The sequence below is a fragment of the Salminus brasiliensis genome, chromosome 25, assembly GCF_030463535.1.
Source record: "Salminus brasiliensis chromosome 25, fSalBra1.hap2, whole genome shotgun sequence".
Classification (NCBI taxonomy): Eukaryota; Metazoa; Chordata; class Actinopteri; order Characiformes; family Bryconidae; genus Salminus; species Salminus brasiliensis.
Genome location: NC_132902.1, coordinates 23,062,285 through 23,083,945, shown reverse-complemented (window position 1 = coordinate 23,083,945; position 21,661 = coordinate 23,062,285). Strand labels below are relative to the sequence as shown.

Genomic DNA, 21,661 nt, shown 5'->3' with positions numbered 1-21,661 from the left:
CGATACCAGATTTTCAAGTATCTGCCAATACTGAGTACAGATTCCGATACCAACTCTAACTTAAATATAGACGGCTCGATAGACGACAATAAATCCTGATACTCCTTAAAAAGAACAGCATGTACTGGTTGAGGAACTTCACATTTAAAAAGTTTCAGAGCTATGAAACAATGAAAATCGCCACAATGCAGTAAGCAAGTAGGGAAGCATAATCTTGCGAAGCTCGACCAGACAGCTTTTTATTTGGTGTTTAAAATTCACATTTTATTACAAGAACACGTCTCTATGTAAAAAAAAAATACTAAACTTCAGTGCGTGGCCTTAAAACAAGCTGCTTAAACTCTTAAACTTAACCAGCACATGAAAAGAAAATGTGCTAAAAGTTTAATTAAGCTTCTGGTTAATCGTAATAACTATTTAAGACTGGCTGTTTACTGGTTGTTTAAACGTTTGGTTTCATAAAGTCTGCAAACCAAAATTTTCTATGTTTATGTAACAAAAAAGTGTGTGTATATATATATATATATATATATATATATATATATATATATGTATATATGTATATGTGTATGTATGTATATATGTGTATATATATGTGTGTGTGTGTGTATATATATATATATATATATATATATATATATATATATATATATATATAATATGGCATCAGTAAGCTTCATGGTATCTGTGCTCTCTGTTGCCGATACCAATACAGTATCGGGGCAGCACTAATGACGATATTTTATCGTATCATGATAAATTTTGTTATGGTGATTTACAATAAGCTTCTCTAAACATATGGAGGAGACTGGTAGTGCTTAATAAACACTGATCAGCTGCAGGTTTCATTACTAACAGTGTAATTAGACTGGGTTCATTAGATGAAGAGCAGCAGATGTTGAGTATAAATCACTGTATTCAGTACGGGAGAGGATCTGAATAGCAGTTTATGAGAATCTGTTGCTACTGATGTTGTTTTTTAGTCCGTGATTTACATGTATCGTGATAAATATTGTGTATCGTGATAAAAGTCGTTAAATATCGTGATACAGTATTTTTACCATATCGCTCAGCCCTAGTTTGAATGGATTTTTATTAGCTATTTTAAACCTGTTGCAGTTCCTTCCCGATCCTTTGTTTTTTTTCGCTGTGTTCTAGCAGAGCGCCCTCTTGCGCCCTCAGTGCGCCACTAACGGACGTTATTCACAACCCGCAGCAGCTTACAATGCTCACACGAAATTTGGGTATGCCTCCCCGTGCCGGAATTGACCTGTGCTGAACATTCTCCAGCCCCGCTCCCAGCAGTGACTAATTGGCGGGTGTGCATCTGGTGTGTGCACAGCCGGGCGTGTCCCTGATATAGACCTATTAGTGAGTGCGTGTCGGTGTGGGAGACTGAAAGAACGACTGTTTCTCACAGCCTTTTAGTCCGGGAGCTGCAAGGCTGGCCGCTACCCCTTTCAATGCGGAGTTTGTGTGGGATCACAGGGCATGCAGACCTCCTGAGTGGGGGGTGGCGAAAGGAAGCTCAGTATACCACTATATTATGTGTAAAGTAAGTGTGTGTGTGTGTGTGTGTGTGTGTGTGTGTGTGTGTGTGTGTGTGTGTGTGTGTGTGTGTGTAAGCGAGACACAGCCTATTTGTCTGTGCTTGTTAACTAAGTGCACCAGCACTGGCCAAGGCCTGGGATTTGTGGTGTAGTAAAGCCTGGAGAGAAAGTCTGTTATGCAGTAGCTGTAACTGCCCAAACAAGCTCCAGTGGAGTTGTGCTCACAGCTAGGGAGGGGAGGATCTCCGAGAGCGATCCAGAGAAACCGAATACTTTGCATTTTACAAGATACTGTGACATACTTTCGCTCCAGGTAGGCGTGCAGTTGCGTTTCATCAGCTGGTGTGACGCCTACTCAAGAGTACCTCAAGTACCCTGATGCCTGAAAAAGGGTTCTTCCACTTAATAATAATCAGGGGTAGTCAAATAATAATTCATAATAATAGTGGAACCTTTATTTAGGACATTTTTGGTCCTATATAGAAATATAAATCTATTTAAGACATCACTGAAATGTTTCTCTTCAATCTGATGGACGCTTAAGTATTCAAACAGATCTTCAGTGGTTCTATAGTAAACTATAAACTCTCAAAGAACCCATTTATCTGCCCTCTGTGGTAGTCCTGTGATGTCTGCCTCCAAAATTTGCTGGTATTTCACTGAATCCATCCCTTTCCTCCACCAGTAAAATGTTGCCTGTGCCACTGGCTGCAATACAAGCCCAAGCATGATTGCTCCACCCCATGCTTAACAGTTGGAAATGTGTTCTTCTCATGAAACTCCTCTCCCTTTCTGCTCTCAAAACATACTTTTTCGTGGTCAGAAAGTTCTGTTTTAACTTCTGATGATAAAGTTTGATGATAAAGCAGCACCCCCCCCCCCCTTCCTCTTTATTATAACCAGCTAGTAAAAACACAGAGAGTGGACGGACAGTATGTCACATGCTACAAAAACAAAAACTGGTACTGGAACTGAGTTAGGCACATTAGGCTAATGCGGCTAACAAACAGTGGAACAAGCTTTTGAACACCATCTCCGCACCTCGTTTGCCTGCACACATTTGCCTCAAACGTCACGTCAGTTCTTTAGTAATGTGAAGCACACTTCCTTCTGTGGTTTCTGACTCTCAGCTATAATGCTTATTAGTGGGATATAAAGATCAGTTGCTTGTGGGAATATTGGGCTTAGAGCTTCACTGTAATGCTGAGGAAGCAGACTTGACACCAATGACAGTCTTGGTCAGACACCTGCATCATTTATTTATTTATTTATTTATTTATTTATTATTGCTTGAAGTCAACACCTTATATCATTTTAAGTTTTTTGGGAAATCCTAAAAGATCACATTCTACTTTCTTGTTTCACAAGCCACCCAATGGCAGATGGCATGGGGCAAGTATGTAGATATGGTGTGTTGGTCTGTAAACATTTAGAGATGTAACGATACCCGAAATATAGAATGTAATTTAATATGATATGGTTGCACTGTCAATTTTTTCATTTTGTTTATGATGAGAGTCAAATACGTTCAGAAAACTTGACAGAGAAATGATTAGTGGAGAATTGTGATATATGGATAATGTAGAACAATACTGTAGAAGATAAATATTGGGATCAGTGAGATTTTTCAGAATATATATATATATATATATATATATATATATATATTATTATTTTTATTATTTTTTTAAAATATTTTTTTTTTATTTATTGATATAGCATTTTTTAGCAGTACTACTTGATAAGAAGGAATAGTACCTGAATATCTGCTTGGGGTCGTCGTATTGTTTCCCCTAACCGGGCCGCTTATTAGAAGCGCTATACTTAATACTGAACTGGGCCTCCCTTTGCTCTCAAAAAGCACAGATTCCACAAGATGTTGGAAACGGCCCTTACAGACTGTGCTCCAAGTTCACATGATTGCATCACTTGCATCTGTTCCTGCAGATTTCTCAGGAGCACTCTCTCTCGTTCTACCACGTCCCAAAGGTGATCTGTTGTGTTCAGATCTGCTAACTGGGAAGAACCGCCGCTGAAGAGCACTGCCCTCATGTCCTGTTCATTAAACCAGTTTGAGATGTTTGCTTTGTGACATGATGCATCGCCGTGCTGGAAGGAGCCAATCAGGGAAGCACATGGTCAGAAACTATATATTAGAGATGCACCGATCCGGCTTTTTCAATTCCGATAACGATACAGATACATAAACTTTGCATATCTGTTAATACCCGAAACTGATCCGATACCATTGTTGAATTAATAAACCGTATACCTCACCATGCGGGAGAGACTTAAGGCATCAGGATTTACTTAAATATTTCTTTACTAACAAATTAACACATAGATATGAATGTACTTAATTGCTATTTATTTGTCACTAAAATAAACAATGGTGCAGGACCTTGACACAGCATTTAAATTTAAAATAAAAAAGGAGTCAAACTTCTTAAAAGATATGAAAATACATCAAATGTATCAGCCAAAACTGAAAATAAGTAGCTTCATTTTGTCAAACACTAAATATTTAGCGTAATTCAAAATAAAATCTAGCAGCTGCACCTCAGAATAAATAGGTAACTTGGTTAAACATACAGGCAGCAATCAAAAATTGCAAACATGTAATCATTTAGGTCAGTCTCACACCAACCAATTAAAGTGAAAGGATCGCTTCCATGGATCGGCCTAATTATCCGATACCCGTTCATGCTAGTTTTGTTAATATTGGGACCGATATCTGATCCTAATATTGAATCGGTGCCGCTCTACTATATATTTAAATAGGCTGTGGACTTGATTGGTACTAATGGGCTCAAAGTGTGCCAATAGAGCCTTCTCCACAGCATTACTTCACCTCCACAAGGCAGATCGGTGCCATGGATGCGTGCTGGAGGCACCAGATTCGGACCCTACCTCCTGTAGACCATGCACTAGGAGCATACTAATGCACAAGTTCTCCACCAATACAACCACCAGGCTCTCTCAACCTCCCTGTAACCAAATAATCCCCCAAAATCACAACAATTTATGGAAAGCCCAGATATTTACTCTGGTAAGCTGCACCCATGTGCATCGTTCTGATGATTGACGGTGTGTTCCACCAAATATGGCAAATGTGAGATGCTTTAAAGAGACCAGGGCTGCGTCGGCAAGCCTTCATGCAGTTTTCTGTAAATACGTGAGCTCATTGGATCGAAGTGCTTGAAGGAATTCGAAGAACTCGTGGGACATGTGAAGCAACCAGCTGGCATGTTGTTTTAGGTCTTCAGCCATAGAAACAGACAAAAGCTGAGAAGCAGTGCAGGATAAAATAAGACCCGATTAAAACGAGTGGTATGCTTCATCAGCCTGTCATTGTTTACACACTGAAAGAATACGAGCATTTGGCTCTGGGATGTGGCGGATTAATTAAAAGTGCATTTGTAGCTTTGTGTACTTTCTGATCTCTGTCGAGACGTTCAAATGAGCTGCTAAACAACATCAGGCAGCTTTTAGGCAGTCTATGAAATGCTAGTTTTGAATGCAGCGTCAGTTTCTGCAAATCCATTATACTAATGTTGTTACCATTACAAACCAACACTCAGCTGAACTGTCCCAGCGGCGTTCTTTTATCTCTGGGCTTTCAGCGCTCTGCTTTACATGGCTATTGTAATGCTAAACATGCCTGACTATTGGAAAACTGGTGTTATTGGAAGAGTGGGGGGTTTCCCTAGTGTGTAATCTCCATAATCTCTTATATCTGTGTATGTGTGTGTGTGTTATAGCTGGATGGAAGCCTGTCTAAACGAGGACCTGCCTCCCACCACAGAGCTGGAGGAGGGTCTGCGAAACGGCGTCTACCTGGCCAAGCTGGGCAACTTCTTCGCCCCCCACGTCGTCTCCATGAAGAGGATCTACGACCGCGAGCAGACGCGCTACAAGGTGAACGAATATCATCAGAATGTGATGGAAATGCGCTGTGTGTGTTTGTGCAGAGGGGTGGCGGCCTGCTGTTTCTGTCATGCACCAAGAATTCATGGCCTTTTTTCTGTGCATTGCTCGCAGGCTACTGGGCTCCACTTCAGACACACAGACAATGTCATTCAGTGGCTGAATGCAATGGCTGATAAAGGCCTTCCCAAGGTGAGCCATTCCGAGGAAGTCTTTGGGATAAGGAATGGATAATTTTTGAGGACTGCAAGAGGCATAAACGTTATTAATATTATTTTCTATATTATTTAAATTATTTTATTAATTATTTATTTGAATTAAAGGGGATTATGAATTATTTTTCCCATGTTTTATTTTATTTTGTGGCACTTGTGTGATTTATAGACTAATTCGTTTTTTTTGTAGTGTGTGTGTGTGTGTATATATATATATATATATATATATATATATATATATATATATATATATATATATATTATTATTATTTTTATTATTATTTATTTTTTTCCCCCCAACATGTTCTTAGCCCTTAATAACTGATTGGCTGTCCTATTTTGTGCCTCTTCCATACAGCAGTCTGGACTGAAATGCTCCTTTATAACTGCTGTTTGGCATTTTCATAATTTATAATGATATATAAATCTGATATGATATATAAATTATATAACATTTTATAATATTAATCACAATAATTACATCAATAAAATAATTATTAATTATATTATAATTTTTCTTTTCATTTTCCTTCTTTTGCTTGGTCGTGGTTGGATCCAAATAGGTGGGGCCAACCATGCAAATAAAATAAAAATAAAAATGTATAATATAAATTATAATAATTTTTATTTTATTTATTCATTGATTTAATTATAGACTTATTAAGGAGTGTTTCAGCATGGACTGTTATTCTGAATAAGGCTCAGGACACCCAATCAGATGAGACATGCTTATCAGTATATCAGATACAGAGACGCAACATTTTGTAGTTGGATTTCTCTTCACTGTAACATTACCATATAGGAGAATTGGAGGTTTTGTTAAAACAGTGATGATAATAAAGTTAATAAAGTTAACATACAGCATTCTGGTAAGGATTGGTCACAGCCGGTGAACCAAACACACTTGTCTAATACTAAGTCTGGATATCACCACCTGAGTCATGATTGGACTTGCCCAGAAGCTCTGGGCTGATTGTGTCATGACAATAGAGAGCACTCAGCGTTACCTCATCAAAGCCTGACTGTCCCTCCTCCCGCTCCTCAGATTTTCTACCCTGAGACAACAGACATCTACGACAGGAAGAACATGCCTCGCTGTATTTACTGCATCCATGCGCTCAGGTACTGATATTGTCTCCCTTCATGTCTCAGGCAGGCGGTTTCAGAACCCTGGGAAAGCTTCCCTCCCCTTCCTACATTTTCTTCATTGCTTTCAAATGTTTAAGTGCGGATAGACGGCCTTCCAAACTTGAGCACTGATGGGTGATAGGATAGCTTCAATTATCCCAGAAACGGCTGTTTTTCCCATATGATATAGCCTTAAAAAATCTGGAGTTTGGGATGTGAAGGTATGAGACCATCTGGATCATAGATTGTCTGTCTGCACCCAAGATGACCTCCTTCAGGAGCCTCAAATATGTGATGAATCAGTGCACGACTTCTCATCAGTCTTAGAGTTCAGTGTCAAGTCATTTATGTAAAGCAGAAATGTATAATTTGCCCCAACACCAAATTTAAAGTGAAAAATTACCATATTTTATCAAATATATAATTTGTTGTGATCAGTTATATCACAATATGCTTTTCTGATATTATCAGTACTTAAAGAACACAGATGAACGGTCATGTGTTCCTGCCTTAGGTGCCTAGTAAATATTCAATAACAAATGAAGAATATCAGATGTGACACTATTGGTATGTACATTGGTTAGCCATAACATTAAAACCACCTGTGTAATACTGTGTTAGTCCAGTTCACGCCACCAAAATAGCTCTAACCCAAAGTATGGACATAACAAGACTATTGCTATTGTGGAGTCATAAGACGAAAGTATTGTACACATGTATAGTGTTGATATTTTTATTGAGGCTGCACAAAATATTGTTTCAGCATCGTTATAATAATGTGCACTTGAATAAAAGTCACGTCATGGGACACATAATGTTTTGTGCAGCGTCAAATTAAATAAATATTTTTAAAAATTTCACCTTGCCATTATCTGACCAGTATTGTTTATTTTACTCCAATGTTAGATACACAGAATGCATTATTAATGTGCTGTCATGTTGGGTCGCTGACTTCTGGTGAAATCTGGTAGAAAATCCTGTATTTTTAGTATTGCAATATATAATGCAGAAAAAAAATATGAAAAAATCTATTTTACCATATCAAATCAGCCAAGACATGCTTGCTTTTTAAAATTTTGCACCATTGCCACAGCGCTAAAGTGGCGCAAATAGTGGAAGCTTATGCCCCACCAATTAGCTTGTATGCAAATATCATATATATGAAAATCATCTTGCCCTCAACCTCACTGAATTGTTATGTAATCTTAAACAGACAAAAGCCTGGACTCTGCTGTTATTAAACTATCTGTGTTTCAGATTACTTAACTTAATGCCAGTTAATGCCCCTTTATGCCAATGTGCCAACGTGGGATGAGCTTCCCGAACTTGCTGAACGTTAAACAGCACGGGACAATGCTGCTGTTGCCAATAATATGGGTTACTGATATGGCCTGGAATATATCTTAGGATATCTTAGGTTTGCTATTGCATTTCAATAATCCTGTAAGTAAGGGTATGTGTAGGGTACTTGGTGGGGTATAAGCTTCCTTTATTTCTGCACCGTCAGCTGTAATAAGAAAGGATAGAAACTAACATTGGACACCAGACTGGGCTCCATGGCTTGGTTTCCATTTGAGTCAATGGGGAAATTGTGTAAATAGGATCTTTTGCCAAATAACTGCTTAAATGGCTTTTCTCAAGAACGTCAATACTTACCAATCCCAGTGGTGGAAGTGTAGCAGATACACCAAAGATGCAGACTGTCTCAGTCAGCCTTAAATATAAACAATAAAAAAATCAGGGAAATGAAGCTCTGTGTTGGAATTCAGTCTTAAGTGAGGAGGAAACCTCTCAGACATGTAGTGGAGGTATTTAGCGCAAGGGTGGAAAAGCTGGAGCAGACGCAGAGGCTGTGTTAAAGACGCATTCCAGCCATGTACAGAGTGCGTGTGCAGCCCACAGGTCATAAATCTGGCCTTGCAGAGGCAGGAAGTCGCAGCCCAGCGGGGGCGAGAGGTTGGCAGGGGTCTTTAGCTGCACGAGTGGCTCCCTGTAGAACATGTATGCAGCAAGAAAAAAAAAAAGCATGTTTCTCAGGTGTTAAGATGATTACCACGCTGGACTAATTGGCTGAGGGAGTTCTGATAAGGTATTTAACACCAATAGGAGTATATGAGTAAATCAGGCCTATGTATTGCATTGAATAAACCTTGCCTTTTCCATTCCTTTGCAGTCTATACCTGTTCAAACTTGGTCTTGCCCCCCAGATCACTGACCTGTATGGCAAGGTCGCTTTCACAGGTGAGTTTGCTGACCTTCTCAATGAAAAGTGTGCTTTAGTGACCTCTCAGTGAGTTATGTTCCTATCAGCAGAAGGAAAGCACCAGAACTTTCTGATGCCATTAGCGATTGTGTGCGCTTCCTGTCATTTCGACCAACCGGCTGTGGCTGCTGAGCTCATAGCAAGGGGAAGGCTATTTAAGTCATGGCAGGCCCAGGAAAAAACACTAGATTGTAACACAACCAGGTCTGCGTGATAACTGATGGTAAATCACCAGTCATGAGTTATCACAATGTGAGTTTCCATGATAAAGGCATTAGGAGCTGCGATGACGGATCATGTGGAGTGCGGGAATGTAGCCTTAGAAGCCCAAACAAGTGCTTTCCAGGCCTAAACCGGGCGCTCTCACATGCAGAGTGACTAAACAGCCAAATTGCAAAATACACACATGGACAGCTCAGAAAAACATCATATACGTAACTAGAAGGCTTTAAAATAAGCATTGATAACATATATAGCATCATTGAGCCTTGTTTTCCAGTCCCCAAGGGCTAATATACCCTACCTACCCTTAGCATTACTCAAAAATCTGCAATTGCTCTGCTGGTATTGAGTTTCCTTGCCTGTTTCTCCTCTCCTCTCACCCCTTTAGCCCTTATTTAGCTGTTAGTCTTTAGTTTAGCTGCAGCTTAACTTAAGACTAACTAGACTTAATTTAAGACTAAGACTAACTTAAGACTACTTAAGTCATAGCTGGTTGCTATAGTTGCTAGCCTCGAGGCCTGGTTTGTGTTTAGCCTGAGCTTTAGTGCTTAGGGTTTGTTGTTTGTAACTTTTGCAGCAGCTTTGCATAATTATATTAGCCTCTGTTTGCTATTAGTAAAACTATACTAATAATACTAATAGTAAACAGCCTCGGTTAGCTTTTAGCCGTAGCTTTAGCTCTTAGAGTTTGTTATTTTTCTATCTTCCTGCTTCATTCAAACTTGCGTTGTCCTTTTGTTTGTTCACCGTTTTACCTATTGTGGGTCCATATTGTCAGTAAACCCTGCACTAGTGACCGTTACCCTCTCCGGTCTGTCTCAGTCCTCACAGTGGAGTATTTTTAGGACTGTTGGCTACAGTGAACAAAAATGTGCTTTCAGTTCTCAACCTCGCTGCTTTAAGGAGAGGTTTCTGTTTTAGTCATAATTCATCACTCATACAGTATACCAAATATGTCGAAATGTTTGTGGACACCCCTTCTAATGAATGCATTCAGCTACTTTAAGCTGCATCCATTGCTGACACAGGTGTGCAAATGTGCACACACAAAGCTTGTCTAGTCCCTGCAGAGAAGTATTGGCAATAGAATAGAATAGGACTCTGTGGAGCAGATAAACCTGAACCTATTGGCACCATACTGCCTAATGTCAGGCGTGGGCTAGAGGGGTATAAAGCCCCCCAGCATTGAGCTGTGGGGCAGTGCAAGAGCTGTGTTCCCTGTAATAATGGATGGTGGTCCATCCAATACTTTTGGGATGAGACGGGATGGTGTTTGTTATTGTTCAGAGCATTTGTCATCACTAATGCTCCGGTTATTAAATGCAAGTCCTCACCACAGTGCTCCAAATTATATTAGAAAGCCTTCCCTGGACACTAGAGACAGTTATGCCAACAAAAGCAGGATACACTTTTTTAATTTTAGGACAGAAACAGTGATGTTCTAATACTTTTGTCCATGTAGTGTATAAAGATGTACAACTGCTTTATTAATCAGGGCATTTTATTTACTTATCCAGCTTATATAAGCTTATATTAATAAACTTATCCACTTATTACTAGAGTAATAGTCTAGTAGGGCTTAATCCCTGTATGAACCTCCGATACGACGCATTCACACTGGTGGGTTGTAGCAAAGCTTTGTAGAAGTAAACAGTGGGTTCCAAATATGTCCTTCATGCTATGTAATCCTAATGTTTTGGCTATTAGTGTCATTTGTCTAATATGCATGTTCCTAATCATTGTCTTGCAGAGGAGGAAATTAACAACATGAAAAGTGAGCTGGAGAAGTACAACATTCAGATGCCGGCGTTCAGCAAGATCGGCGGGATCCTGGCCAACGAGCTTTCTGTGGATGAAGCAGCTTGTGAGAGCTGTTTACATGTCCTACTGTGAACTGTGGTGTCAGAATGTCCAATATAATAACCAACATGATTGATCATAATAATTGCGGAATTTAAATATTTGGACATTTATTGAACTTCACAGAACTTTCTGTGTTTTTCAGATAAACAGTGACTTAGCTTTTGCTTTCTTTTTATTATTGCGTTCTTTCAGTGCATGCAGCGGTGATCGCCATCAATGAGGCTATTGACCATGGAGAGCCCCAGGGCACTCTGGCAGCCATGAGGAACCCCAACGCTATGCTGCTTAATCTGGACGAGAGCGCGGCCCAGCACTACCAGGACACACTGTTCCAGGCCAAAGCTGAGAAAGTAGCCAACTCTAGAAAGAGGGTATGAGAGTCTGAGCTGGACTGAAACACTTTCTTAGAAGGACTTACCTTGCAGGTCCACTCACTGGTCACTTCATAAGGCCCACCTGCACGTAGTGTCCTTTATTTAGCTGTACAGTAACAAACCAGTCATATATTGCTGCACAGTTTGTCAACTACCTACCTACCCTGTTCATGAACCCTGTCAGTTTATGATTACAGTGCATCTTCACAGCAGTGAAACTGATATGGCATGGTAGTGTGTGTGTGTGTGTGTGTGTGTGTGTGTCGGCGGGGGGGGGAGGGTGCCGCTACGAGTGTATCAGGCACAGCGGTGTTGCTGTGGTTTTTACACATCGTTGCTATTGCTTGGTTGAAAGTGGGTCCACCACCCAGAACTGTTTTAGCCAAGAGCAGCTCTGTGGTCAGAAGCTGACCATGGTTGGAGGGTTAGAAGGTGGTGTATATATAGATGTAGGTGAGCTACACTCTCTAACGCTACACCAGCATGGTGGGCTGTTGTGCAGCAGTATCATGTCCTGTATAATCTTCTAATGTCATTTCATGAATTCTACACTCTGTGCTGCAGATCGGGGAGAATGCAGATGCAGAGAGGGACGTCTACGAGGAACTGCTCACACAGGCTGAAATTCAGGGAAATGTCACCAAAGTGAACTGTAGGTGTCCTGCAGATCTTTATTCTAGAGAGGTTCCTGTAACTTCTTGCTGTACGTTTTTTTTGTTGGCCGTCAGTCCTGAGAAATTTGCCCTTATGTGTTCCAGTGACCAATGCCCTGAGTTCGACGGAGCAGGCCCTGCTCAGTGGCGACGAGGACAGGCTTTATGAGGCCCTCTCCTCCCCAGCTTTGGGCCTGCAGTCCTTGAAGTCAAAAAACAAGGGCTGGTACCTTAAACAGCTGATGGCAGATCGTGAGGCTAAGGAGCAGGTAACGGACATGCTGACATACAGTACCGTGCAGAGGTTTTAGGCACCTAACACATGATCCAGAGCGTTTCTCTGAGCAATAAGAGAGTTTTTACAGTGGAAGCTCCAGATCTCATCAGAACAGATAAAGCAGGTGAAGATAAATCCAGTAAAAAGGAGAATCAAGAGCTTCTCATTCTGAAGAAAGAAAGTAGTGAGATCTTGTCGGTGATCTAGTCTAAAGAACAGAGCTCGGTTCCTCCAGGTTTCTCCTGGACGCCCCCGCCCCAGTCAAGCCAGCACAGCATGGTGGATGTGTTCAACTCCATCAGCAGCAGTAGCAGCAGCAGCTCACCTGATTTACCATCATTAAGCCCTGATTTACCACCAAACCAGGTGTTGATCTGAGGAGAACTCTAAATAATACTAGACTCCATGAGGAGAACTTTGGAGATGTTCTAATGATGAACACAGTGATGGAGAACCTCCACCACTTTCTGTAGGAATGTTATTATTAGTGTTTATTCTAATATCAGTATTCAATATCAATATATCAATATATCAGTATATCAATATTCTAATACCTGGCAGTGTTTTACTGAGGAAATAAACACTTACTGTCCAGATAAAAAAGTTTTTTATTTCGGTTTGTATTTGCACAGGTGTTAAAAACTTTTGCACAGTGCTGGATTAGTGCTGGATTGCCACGATTTCACAGTTTTGCAGCTGGTGTTGCTTGTTACTAGTTGGCTAAAGTGGCACATTTACTGTTCTGGTGATTAGAATATTTTGTCTCTGGTAGGGGAACAGGCAGACAGATTGAAAGATGCAGACAGACACCTACAGATAAACAGATACGCTAAATGGCCAAAAGTATTGGGACACCTGTCGTTCATTGTTTCTTCTTAAATCAAGGATTTAAAAAAAATCTTGCTTTTGTCGGAGGAATGTCTTTCTTTCTGGGAGTAAGGCTTTCTACTAGATTTTGGAGGAGCATTGCTGTGAGGATTTAATGGAATTCAGCGACAAGAGCATTTGTTATATTGGATGATCAAATCCCCAACTCATCCCAAAAGTATTGGACGGAGCACAGTTTCACTATTATACAGCTCATTGCTGGCGGGCTTTATGCCTCTCTAGCCCATGCCTGGCATTAGGCAGCAGGTAGGGTTATTTGCTCCAGAGAGTCCTATTCTATTGGCAGTACTTTTCTATAGGGACTAGACAAGCTGTGTGTGCGTTTCACATCTGTGACAACAGTGGGTGTACATTTGGACATAGGGTGTATAATGTAAATGGACAGATTGATAGGTAGACTGGTCGGTACAGATGGACAGATGTATACAAATAGACCAGTAGACAGACAGACAGACAGACAGACACATAGAGATCGACAGAGATGCAGTTACTACTTGTTTGTTTGTTTACTGTGTATTTCTGTAATATTCTCCTGTATTTCATTCAGAATACCCCAGGAGAGTCACTGACCAAAGACGAGTTGCAGAGTGGGGTGGATGTTGCCAATGGAATTGCAGACAGTTATCTGAAAAGTATGAACTCTCCTCTGTTTTCACCCACAGTCGTCAGTCAGTGTTCAACACGTTTGAGAATTTCCTGTATTACTTTCGCCCATTTCATTTAATAATGCTCTTTTGCTCTCTCTCTCTCTGTCTCTCTCTCTGTCTCTCTCTTTGTCTCTCTCTTTGTCTCTCTCTCTCTGTCTCTCTCTCTTTGTCTCTCTCTCTTTGTCTCTCTCTCTCTGTCTCTCTCTCTGTCTCTCTCTCTGTCTCTCTCTATGTCTCTCTCTATGTCTCTCTCTGTCTCTCTCTCTGTCTCTCTCTTTGTCTCTCTCTCTCAGTGCTGCAGGCTGTTGACAGGATAAATGCAGCCATTAGAAAGGGTGTGGCTGAGGACACCGTGAATGAACTGATGAACCCTGAGGCTCAGTTGCCGCAAGTCTACCCCAGTGCTGCAGAGCTCTACCAGAGAGAGCTCTTCAGCCTTCAGCAGCAAAGCCAAGAGGTCAGAAAAGTGGCGGGATGTGAGGTCATGCATATAATGCAGATGACTGATATAAATTATATACCTGTAACTACTTATGCTTATGGATTAAACACTGAGCACTTTATTAGGAACACTATACAATGGGTAATGGGTAGGGCCTCTTTTTGCTGTCAGAACAGCTTGAAGTCTTTGGATGGATTCAGTTCCTCAGGCATGGATTCCACAAGATGTAGGAAATGTTCCTTTAAAATTCTGGTGTTGGCATGATTGACTGACCTGATTCCTGCGGATCACTATTTTTTGTACCTTAGCAAACTGGAACCTCCAGATTCATCAGACCAGTATACATTTCCAGTCTTTAACTGTCCAGTTTTGGTGAGCCTGTGACCACTGCACCATCAGCTTCCTGGTGTTGCAAATCCCAGGAAATCAGAAGTTCTGGAAATACTGAAATACTGCCAGTAAAAAAAAAAAAAAAAAAAAAAAAAAATTTCACTGGTCTTAACAATGTAGGTTAGCCCAAGACCCCCAAGATTGTGATTGATTGTGGTGTTGTGTCTGGATGGACAGGGCTCGCTCACACACCCGGAGCTGCTAGTTGCTGTGGAGATGCTGTCTTCTGTGGTCCTGATAAACGAGGCTCTGAATGTGGGTGACCGAGCAGCCGTTTGGAAGCAGCTCAGCAGCTCCGTCACCGGCCTCAGCAACGTGGAGGACGAGTACGCCCAGAGGTAAGACACATGGAACCAAGCAGATTCACAAGACACTTAAAACAGACACAGTCAAGTGTTTTCAAAGACAGTCTCAAGTGAAGCACGTCTGCCTGGTAGTAATAACACAGAATACTGGACAGAATAATGCAAATTTATGACTCGGAAAAAGATTTGGCAGAAACTGCAGCCAAGCGAATCTGTGGGACTATAGCAACAACTCAAGTGGCAGCAATCGTGAGTCCAAACATTCTCAAGTGCCCATTTTATTTGATTGCGTAGACACATGTCTACAGTGGACATCAGCAACAAGGTCATAGTTATTATACAGTTACTCATAAAGCCTTTCTGAATTATGTAGGGTTCCATTACAAATCATGGCGTCTCATGCCATAACTCTGTATACTTGCACAAACACAAGTCAGTAAGAATCTCTGGCACTGTCAGGTGACATGTAGGAAGTCTGGTCTGTAACACCATCCTGCAGCCAAGGCAAATGAGCATGTCTGCCTTTGACATTTTGAGCAAGTCTGATGACTTACTTAAAGAAGGTTTACTCCAGGGACGATATTGGCTGGGTGAAACAGTGTGATTCAGGAAATGGATGCAAAGTTAACGCCAAGACGTCCGTCTTCACGGTCTTCTGATCAGAAAGCGAGAGGAAATGAGAGACAGAGAGGACGGTGCAGAGGAAAGTCAAGTCCAGGTTTATTCCTCATTTGCATATCCTGTCAGGGCATGCATTCATTGAAATGCTTGTGGTGAGGCTCAGGTCATTTCTCATCAGCAGGATAGCACTTATATAGAGATAGATATTAAATTAAATATACATAGAGATACAGAATATAAATAAATACAGTAAATATAAAGAACAAAATATACATATATATATATATATATATATATATGGAATAAATAAATACAGTAAATATATAGAACTAAATATGCATAAAATATACTGAATATACTTACTTATGGCAAATATACATAAGGGCCTGATGTGTGGAACTCTATACTGTGTACCAAATAGACGATATATATAATCTGGGGGGAAATAAATAAATAAATAAATAAATAAAGGTATGAACCAACAGTTGTCAAGTAAAAATCATGTATCTAGGGGTTTCACTTTGACATAATGTAAATCTGGCAGTTCTTTACATAAAATACAATTTTATGATAAATGGACCAATATAAATGCTCCAAAATGCCTTTTTATATTAACTTATATAATTTCTGTGTCAATTTTACAAATATTTAGGAGACTAAAAGTAAAACATGATTAAAACATATTACACGTAAAATAAAAAATGCTGTAGCAACACTGCCGGTTTAAACCGCATATAAGTGTTAATGGAAGTTCTTACTCTACTTTTTAAAGTGGCTTGTGTCCATAGCACCAATATATCTTAACTAAGTCACAGCGTGACAATTGTATTGGAAATTAACTCATGACTCATCCAGTAGCCAAATAGCCTGTGGGTAGAGACTGTTCATTAGCCTGTTTGTTCTGGCCTGGATGCTGTGGTTCCCCCTGCCAGATGGCCATGCTCTGGATGACTACTGTCCAACCTGACTTTGTGGGTTTATCCTATTTTGTAACCGGGTAGATGTCCTGTAAAGCTGGGAGGGTGTTACCTATGATGGATTCTACTGTACTCTCCACTCTCTGAGGGGTCTTGCGGTCACAGGAGGTGCAGATGAGGAGAAAAGGAGAGCTCAAGACTAATAGAGTGTGAAGTAATAGTAATAGGTGTAAATCTTTGACCTTGCGATTTGAGCAGGATTCTTCAGGAACGATTTGGTGCTTAGATTTCACTGCTTTTGACATGATATTGTTGTACACTGTATACACAGGTAATGTGGGCAGTGTTTATACAGTTGTGTAATATAATCCAAAGTATCAGTTTCCCTAAAAAAAAAAAGGTGCTTAGGCCGACAGTGTTGACTAACTTAAAAAAGTAATATTAAGAAATATTGACAATAAAAGCAATAAACACACACATTTGTCACTGGGAAGTCTTCAATACTGTAGCTAGTGAGTATAATTGGTAAATTCGGTTGCAGACTCCGACTCTGTAAAGCCTGGCTTGGCTCCATGTGAATGTAGTGCAGCTTTAAAAATCACTCATGGTCCACAACTGAGCATTAATAGAACTGCAAATTTTATTTATTTAATATTTATGTTGTTTAATGCATAAATAGTATGTGTGTGACTGGTTAGGGCAAAAAAATGCTCAGATGTTATTTAACCACCCTGTTATCCTACCTCTGTATGAAACGTGCTGATTTGTTATTGTGTCCTCTCTGCATTATGTGCTGTTAGAAAGCTAACGGGATTGTGGCCGGGTACCCGCTGATCCTCTTTGCTGTTCTGATGAGGCTCTGGAGTTTGGCTTGTTTTTATTGTGAGCTGAACAATCGAAGCCCTGATGGTGCTGATTTGCTTATATAAACGTTTCTCCCAGGTATATGGACGAGCTCATGCGTCTCAAGGCTGCGGCGAGAGAAGAGGGCAGCGAGTACCTCACCTGGAATGACATTCAGGCCTGTGTGGACCAGGTCAACAGCACTGTCCAGGAGGAGCACGAGAGTAAGTCAGATACACGCTGCAGCCTTGTTTACATTACAGAGCTGATTCAGATTTTTCAGAGCAATTGGATTAAAAATGACTGTAAATATTTGATATTTCCAAAGGATAATTTTGCAAATTTAAGGAATCCCAGTGTTTCCAGTTCCCATTCAATTCATAGTTGATCTAATCAGTCCTTTATTGAGGTAGAGCAGGTGAGCTGCTGGTGGAACTGAGTCAGGATCCAAGCTTGTGTTGTTTTAACTGTGCTCCTCTAACCAACTTGAACCAGTAACTTGGCCTTGAATACTGACCAACAACATATCTGACCAATGACTTTATAGATGGGTAGATAGATTATTAAATTGCTAAGCAACACATTAACTGTGGTGATAAACATGTTAATTGTGGGGCGGCTTTCTAAAAAAACTGCAGTCATCTATATTCACACTGATGCCAGATGTAGATATAGATGGTTGTGCCTTTTTTGAGGCAGAAGGGCCTCACTAATGACAACCTGATGTTTTGTGCATTTAGGAGTCGCTGCTATTGGTCTAATTAACGAGGCTCTGGATGAAGGGGACCCGAAGAAGACACTGGAAGCTTTGCAGAACCCCGCAGCCAAGCTAACAGACGTGGATCCGTCTATAGCTCAACATTATTTCGACAAACTGCTGGAGGCTCGCAGGGAAAAGGCTCATGTAAGTCATGTCAGAGTCCTTATTATAAAGCATATCACCAGCGTTTTTGTGCAAATACCTCACATCTTACAAATGGCAGCCTTTCTATCCAGCTTTTCTATTGGTCCATTCATCATGACATTTTGACACAGTGTATATAACTGCTAGATTCTTATTATGTCCAAATGAAAAGCATCCAAAATGGAGACACAAGGTTTCTGCGTGCTGGCAGCGCTATGCAGCATATATTATTGTGTCCCTTGGTCGTTCTACTAGCAGGAGGTTATGCCTTGATGCAGTGATGTTTACAGCTATTTGAGAGATCAGTATCTCGGTCTCATTTATAGTTTCAGTTTGCCAGTCACTGTGGTTTTCCCCTGAGTGGCCTAGTAGTTGAAGCTCTGAAGCTCTGCTTTTTTGAGCGCTCCACTTCATGTGATTCAGCACCCCATGACTTTAGCCAGATGACATCATTAACACTCACTCTGTCTCATGCTCTGTCTCATCCATCACCTCCTCATTTCTATAGGAGTTTTTTTTTAACCTTCTATTTCCTTTTTCCATTTTAATAATTTACCTGAAAGTCTTTGGAGAAAATGCCTGGCTCTTCTTTATGGTACACACACACACACTATACAGACCTAATAAAACACTTTGGTGCTCAATTGTCACTGATTGATTTTCACAAACCGCCCTGCGAGTGTGAATAAGGTCAATAGGCAGCAACTAGCTCTTCACGCTCAGTTTCACATGAAGTCACGGTTGGGCCGCCAGTTCCAGTGAAGTGTAGATATGCAGGTAAAAGTTTAGAGCGGTGGGTGAAAGCACTGCAGTATGATTGTTAATCTTTCAATCCGAGCCCTTTTACTTCCACTTCCAATAGAGAAGCCAGTAAAAGTCAAGCTAAGGTTGATTTGTCATTTGCACAACCTGTCAGGACATTCACGCTTTGACAAGCTTGTGGTGAGGCTCAGGTAATCACTCCTCAGCAGGACAGCACTAATGTACACAACTAAATATACACAAATAAATATACTGAAACTAGTTCATATAGAGAACTAAGTATACAGAAATGGTTCATAAATAGACGTAAATATACTTAAATATACGTAATATTTCCAGATGTAAATATACATACATATACAAAATATTTTCAGACGTAAATATACAGAAATATATGTAATATTTCCAGATTTAAATATACAGAAATATACATAAATATACAAAATATTTTCAGACGTAAATATACATAAATATACCAAATATAAACTAAATATTCAGACTGTGCAGAACTAATTAAAATAGAGATCTAAATATACAGAAATGGTTCATATACAGAAATATACTAAATGTACAGACCTAAACGAACAGAACTAAATATATTAAATATACAGATCTAAATTTGCTACATATGCAGAATTAATGTACAAACTATACAGATAAAACTTTTACTGAATATTCAGAACGAAGCATATTTAATATATAGAAATATACTAATTATGCTGAACAAAATATACAAATAAACAAAAACAAACAAACAAAATATATTTATACACACACATATACAGAAACTATAAAGTCCAATGTAAGGAACTGTCTACTATGTACAAATACACAGATCAGCCACAACATTAGTACCACTTGCCTAATATTAAATCGGTCCCGCTCATGCCACCACAACAAACCCGACTATTCAAAGCACGGACTCCACAAGACCTCTGAAGGTGTCCTGTGGTATCTTGGCAACAGATCCTTTAAGTCCTGTAAGTTGTGAGGTATGGCCTCCATGGATCACATCAGCGAGCCTTGGGCGCATGTGGTTCTTTTGTGGTTCTGACCCAGTAGTGTCTCAGATTTTTATGCTTCCTTATTTTTCCTACTTTAACACCAAGATCACCTTCAAGAACCTTACTTCCCTCCTGACATATCCAGCCCTTGTTAGATCTGTGCTCCTGTAGATGCTACTGTAGATGCTACTGTAGATGAAGATAATCATTGTGTTTCACTTCACCTGTCAGGGGTGCTAATGTTATGGCTGATGGCAGATCATCTGAGAGAAAAGCTGCCGTAAATGACGTCATGCAGACTGGCGGCTTTTAGCATGCTAAGGACATGTCTTTCAAATCTGTCACATCCAGTGGCCGCTGACTGTCAGCTGACGTCAGCTGCAGCTGTACTGTTGCCTTGTCGTTTTAGGCCTGTTCCTTTGAAAAAGTAAATTTGGTACTCTCACAAACTCATCAGTAGTCATCAGCAGATCAGCTTTCAACTCTGATTCCTATCTGCTGTGTACGTGTTCCTGAAATTCGAGCTTTAATTGTTTGCCATGGCCCATTTCAGAGTCATGCCAGACTCAAAATGGCTATGAAAACAAAGTCTTCCTTCATGCGCCACTTTGCACAACAGTAGGAAATAACGGGCCGATGACCACATCGCTGCCATAAATGGGCAAAACTGTGGTCGTCCAGGCTGGAGCAGTGTGTTTTTAGGCCCTGAGCTCACTTGGAGTGGTGATTCCTGGGTGTGTGATGCTTACATAGATGTCTCCACATCTGTGAAATACTGAGGAAGTGGTTACAGGAGGAAGTTCTTGGATTTTTTTTTTTTTTTCTACAATTTTTTGCAAACTCATGTGCGGTGCAGCTGAGGGATGTGAGGGGATGTGAGAATTTCACTCAGATTCTCAGAGCAGACGGGAGCAGGTGGACAGCAGACTATAGACAGGCACTTTATTCATTACAGCATTCAGGGATAAAATTAGAAATGCCATAAGTAATTGGACACCCCCTTTTTTTAACCTCTGAGGCAGTTTACTTTTCACTGTTAGATTTTAAGGATTACTATTACTAAAGTCAACGACCAGATTAGTTGGCAAATTTAGTAGTAATTACTGATTCTTGTGCTAACTAGGAACAGTTCGGGATGAATGGGAATTTCGTATTAATTTGCAAAATGTAGCTATAAGAGTGTGGAATGAAGGTTTACTCCCACAGTTACTTCTTACAGTATTCATTCCCTCAGTCTGGACACAGAGCTGCAGTGAGAACACCGACTGAGCAGCTGTCGGTCACTAGCTTGTTTGTGGGCCTTAGTTTCGTCTTCAGTAAGTGAAAAGCTGATAAACTGGGTTGAGGTCAGATGATTGCCTCTTTAAGAGCATTCTATTTATTTGACTTAAGAGGCTCTTGGGTTGCTGTCCTATCAGTTTTGCAGCACCTGACTGAATCTGAGCAGTCTATTCTATCAGCCTTCA

At 40.3% G+C, this 21,661-nt stretch overlaps 1 protein-coding gene across 1 annotated transcript in view; it reads left to right on the top strand.

Annotated features, from left to right (window-relative positions):
• The window catches only part of iqgap1 (IQ motif containing GTPase activating protein 1), a 63,397-nt gene that overhangs the window by 23,942 nt on the left and 17,794 nt on the right, over nucleotides 1-21,661 (top strand). Inside the window, exons 3-15 of the mRNA XM_072671813.1 lie at nucleotides 5,312-5,468; nucleotides 5,592-5,669; nucleotides 6,738-6,814; nucleotides 8,994-9,061; nucleotides 11,056-11,169; nucleotides 11,361-11,539; nucleotides 12,107-12,194; nucleotides 12,301-12,464; nucleotides 13,908-13,992; nucleotides 14,301-14,464; nucleotides 15,017-15,177; nucleotides 17,625-17,749; nucleotides 18,266-18,429. Of these exons, the coding sequence (XP_072527914.1) occupies nucleotides 5,312-5,468; nucleotides 5,592-5,669; nucleotides 6,738-6,814; nucleotides 8,994-9,061; nucleotides 11,056-11,169; nucleotides 11,361-11,539; nucleotides 12,107-12,194; nucleotides 12,301-12,464; nucleotides 13,908-13,992; nucleotides 14,301-14,464; nucleotides 15,017-15,177; nucleotides 17,625-17,749; nucleotides 18,266-18,429 (1,624 nt within the window). The remainder of the gene's footprint in view (nucleotides 1-5,311; nucleotides 5,469-5,591; nucleotides 5,670-6,737; nucleotides 6,815-8,993; nucleotides 9,062-11,055; nucleotides 11,170-11,360; nucleotides 11,540-12,106; nucleotides 12,195-12,300; nucleotides 12,465-13,907; nucleotides 13,993-14,300; nucleotides 14,465-15,016; nucleotides 15,178-17,624; nucleotides 17,750-18,265; nucleotides 18,430-21,661) is intronic.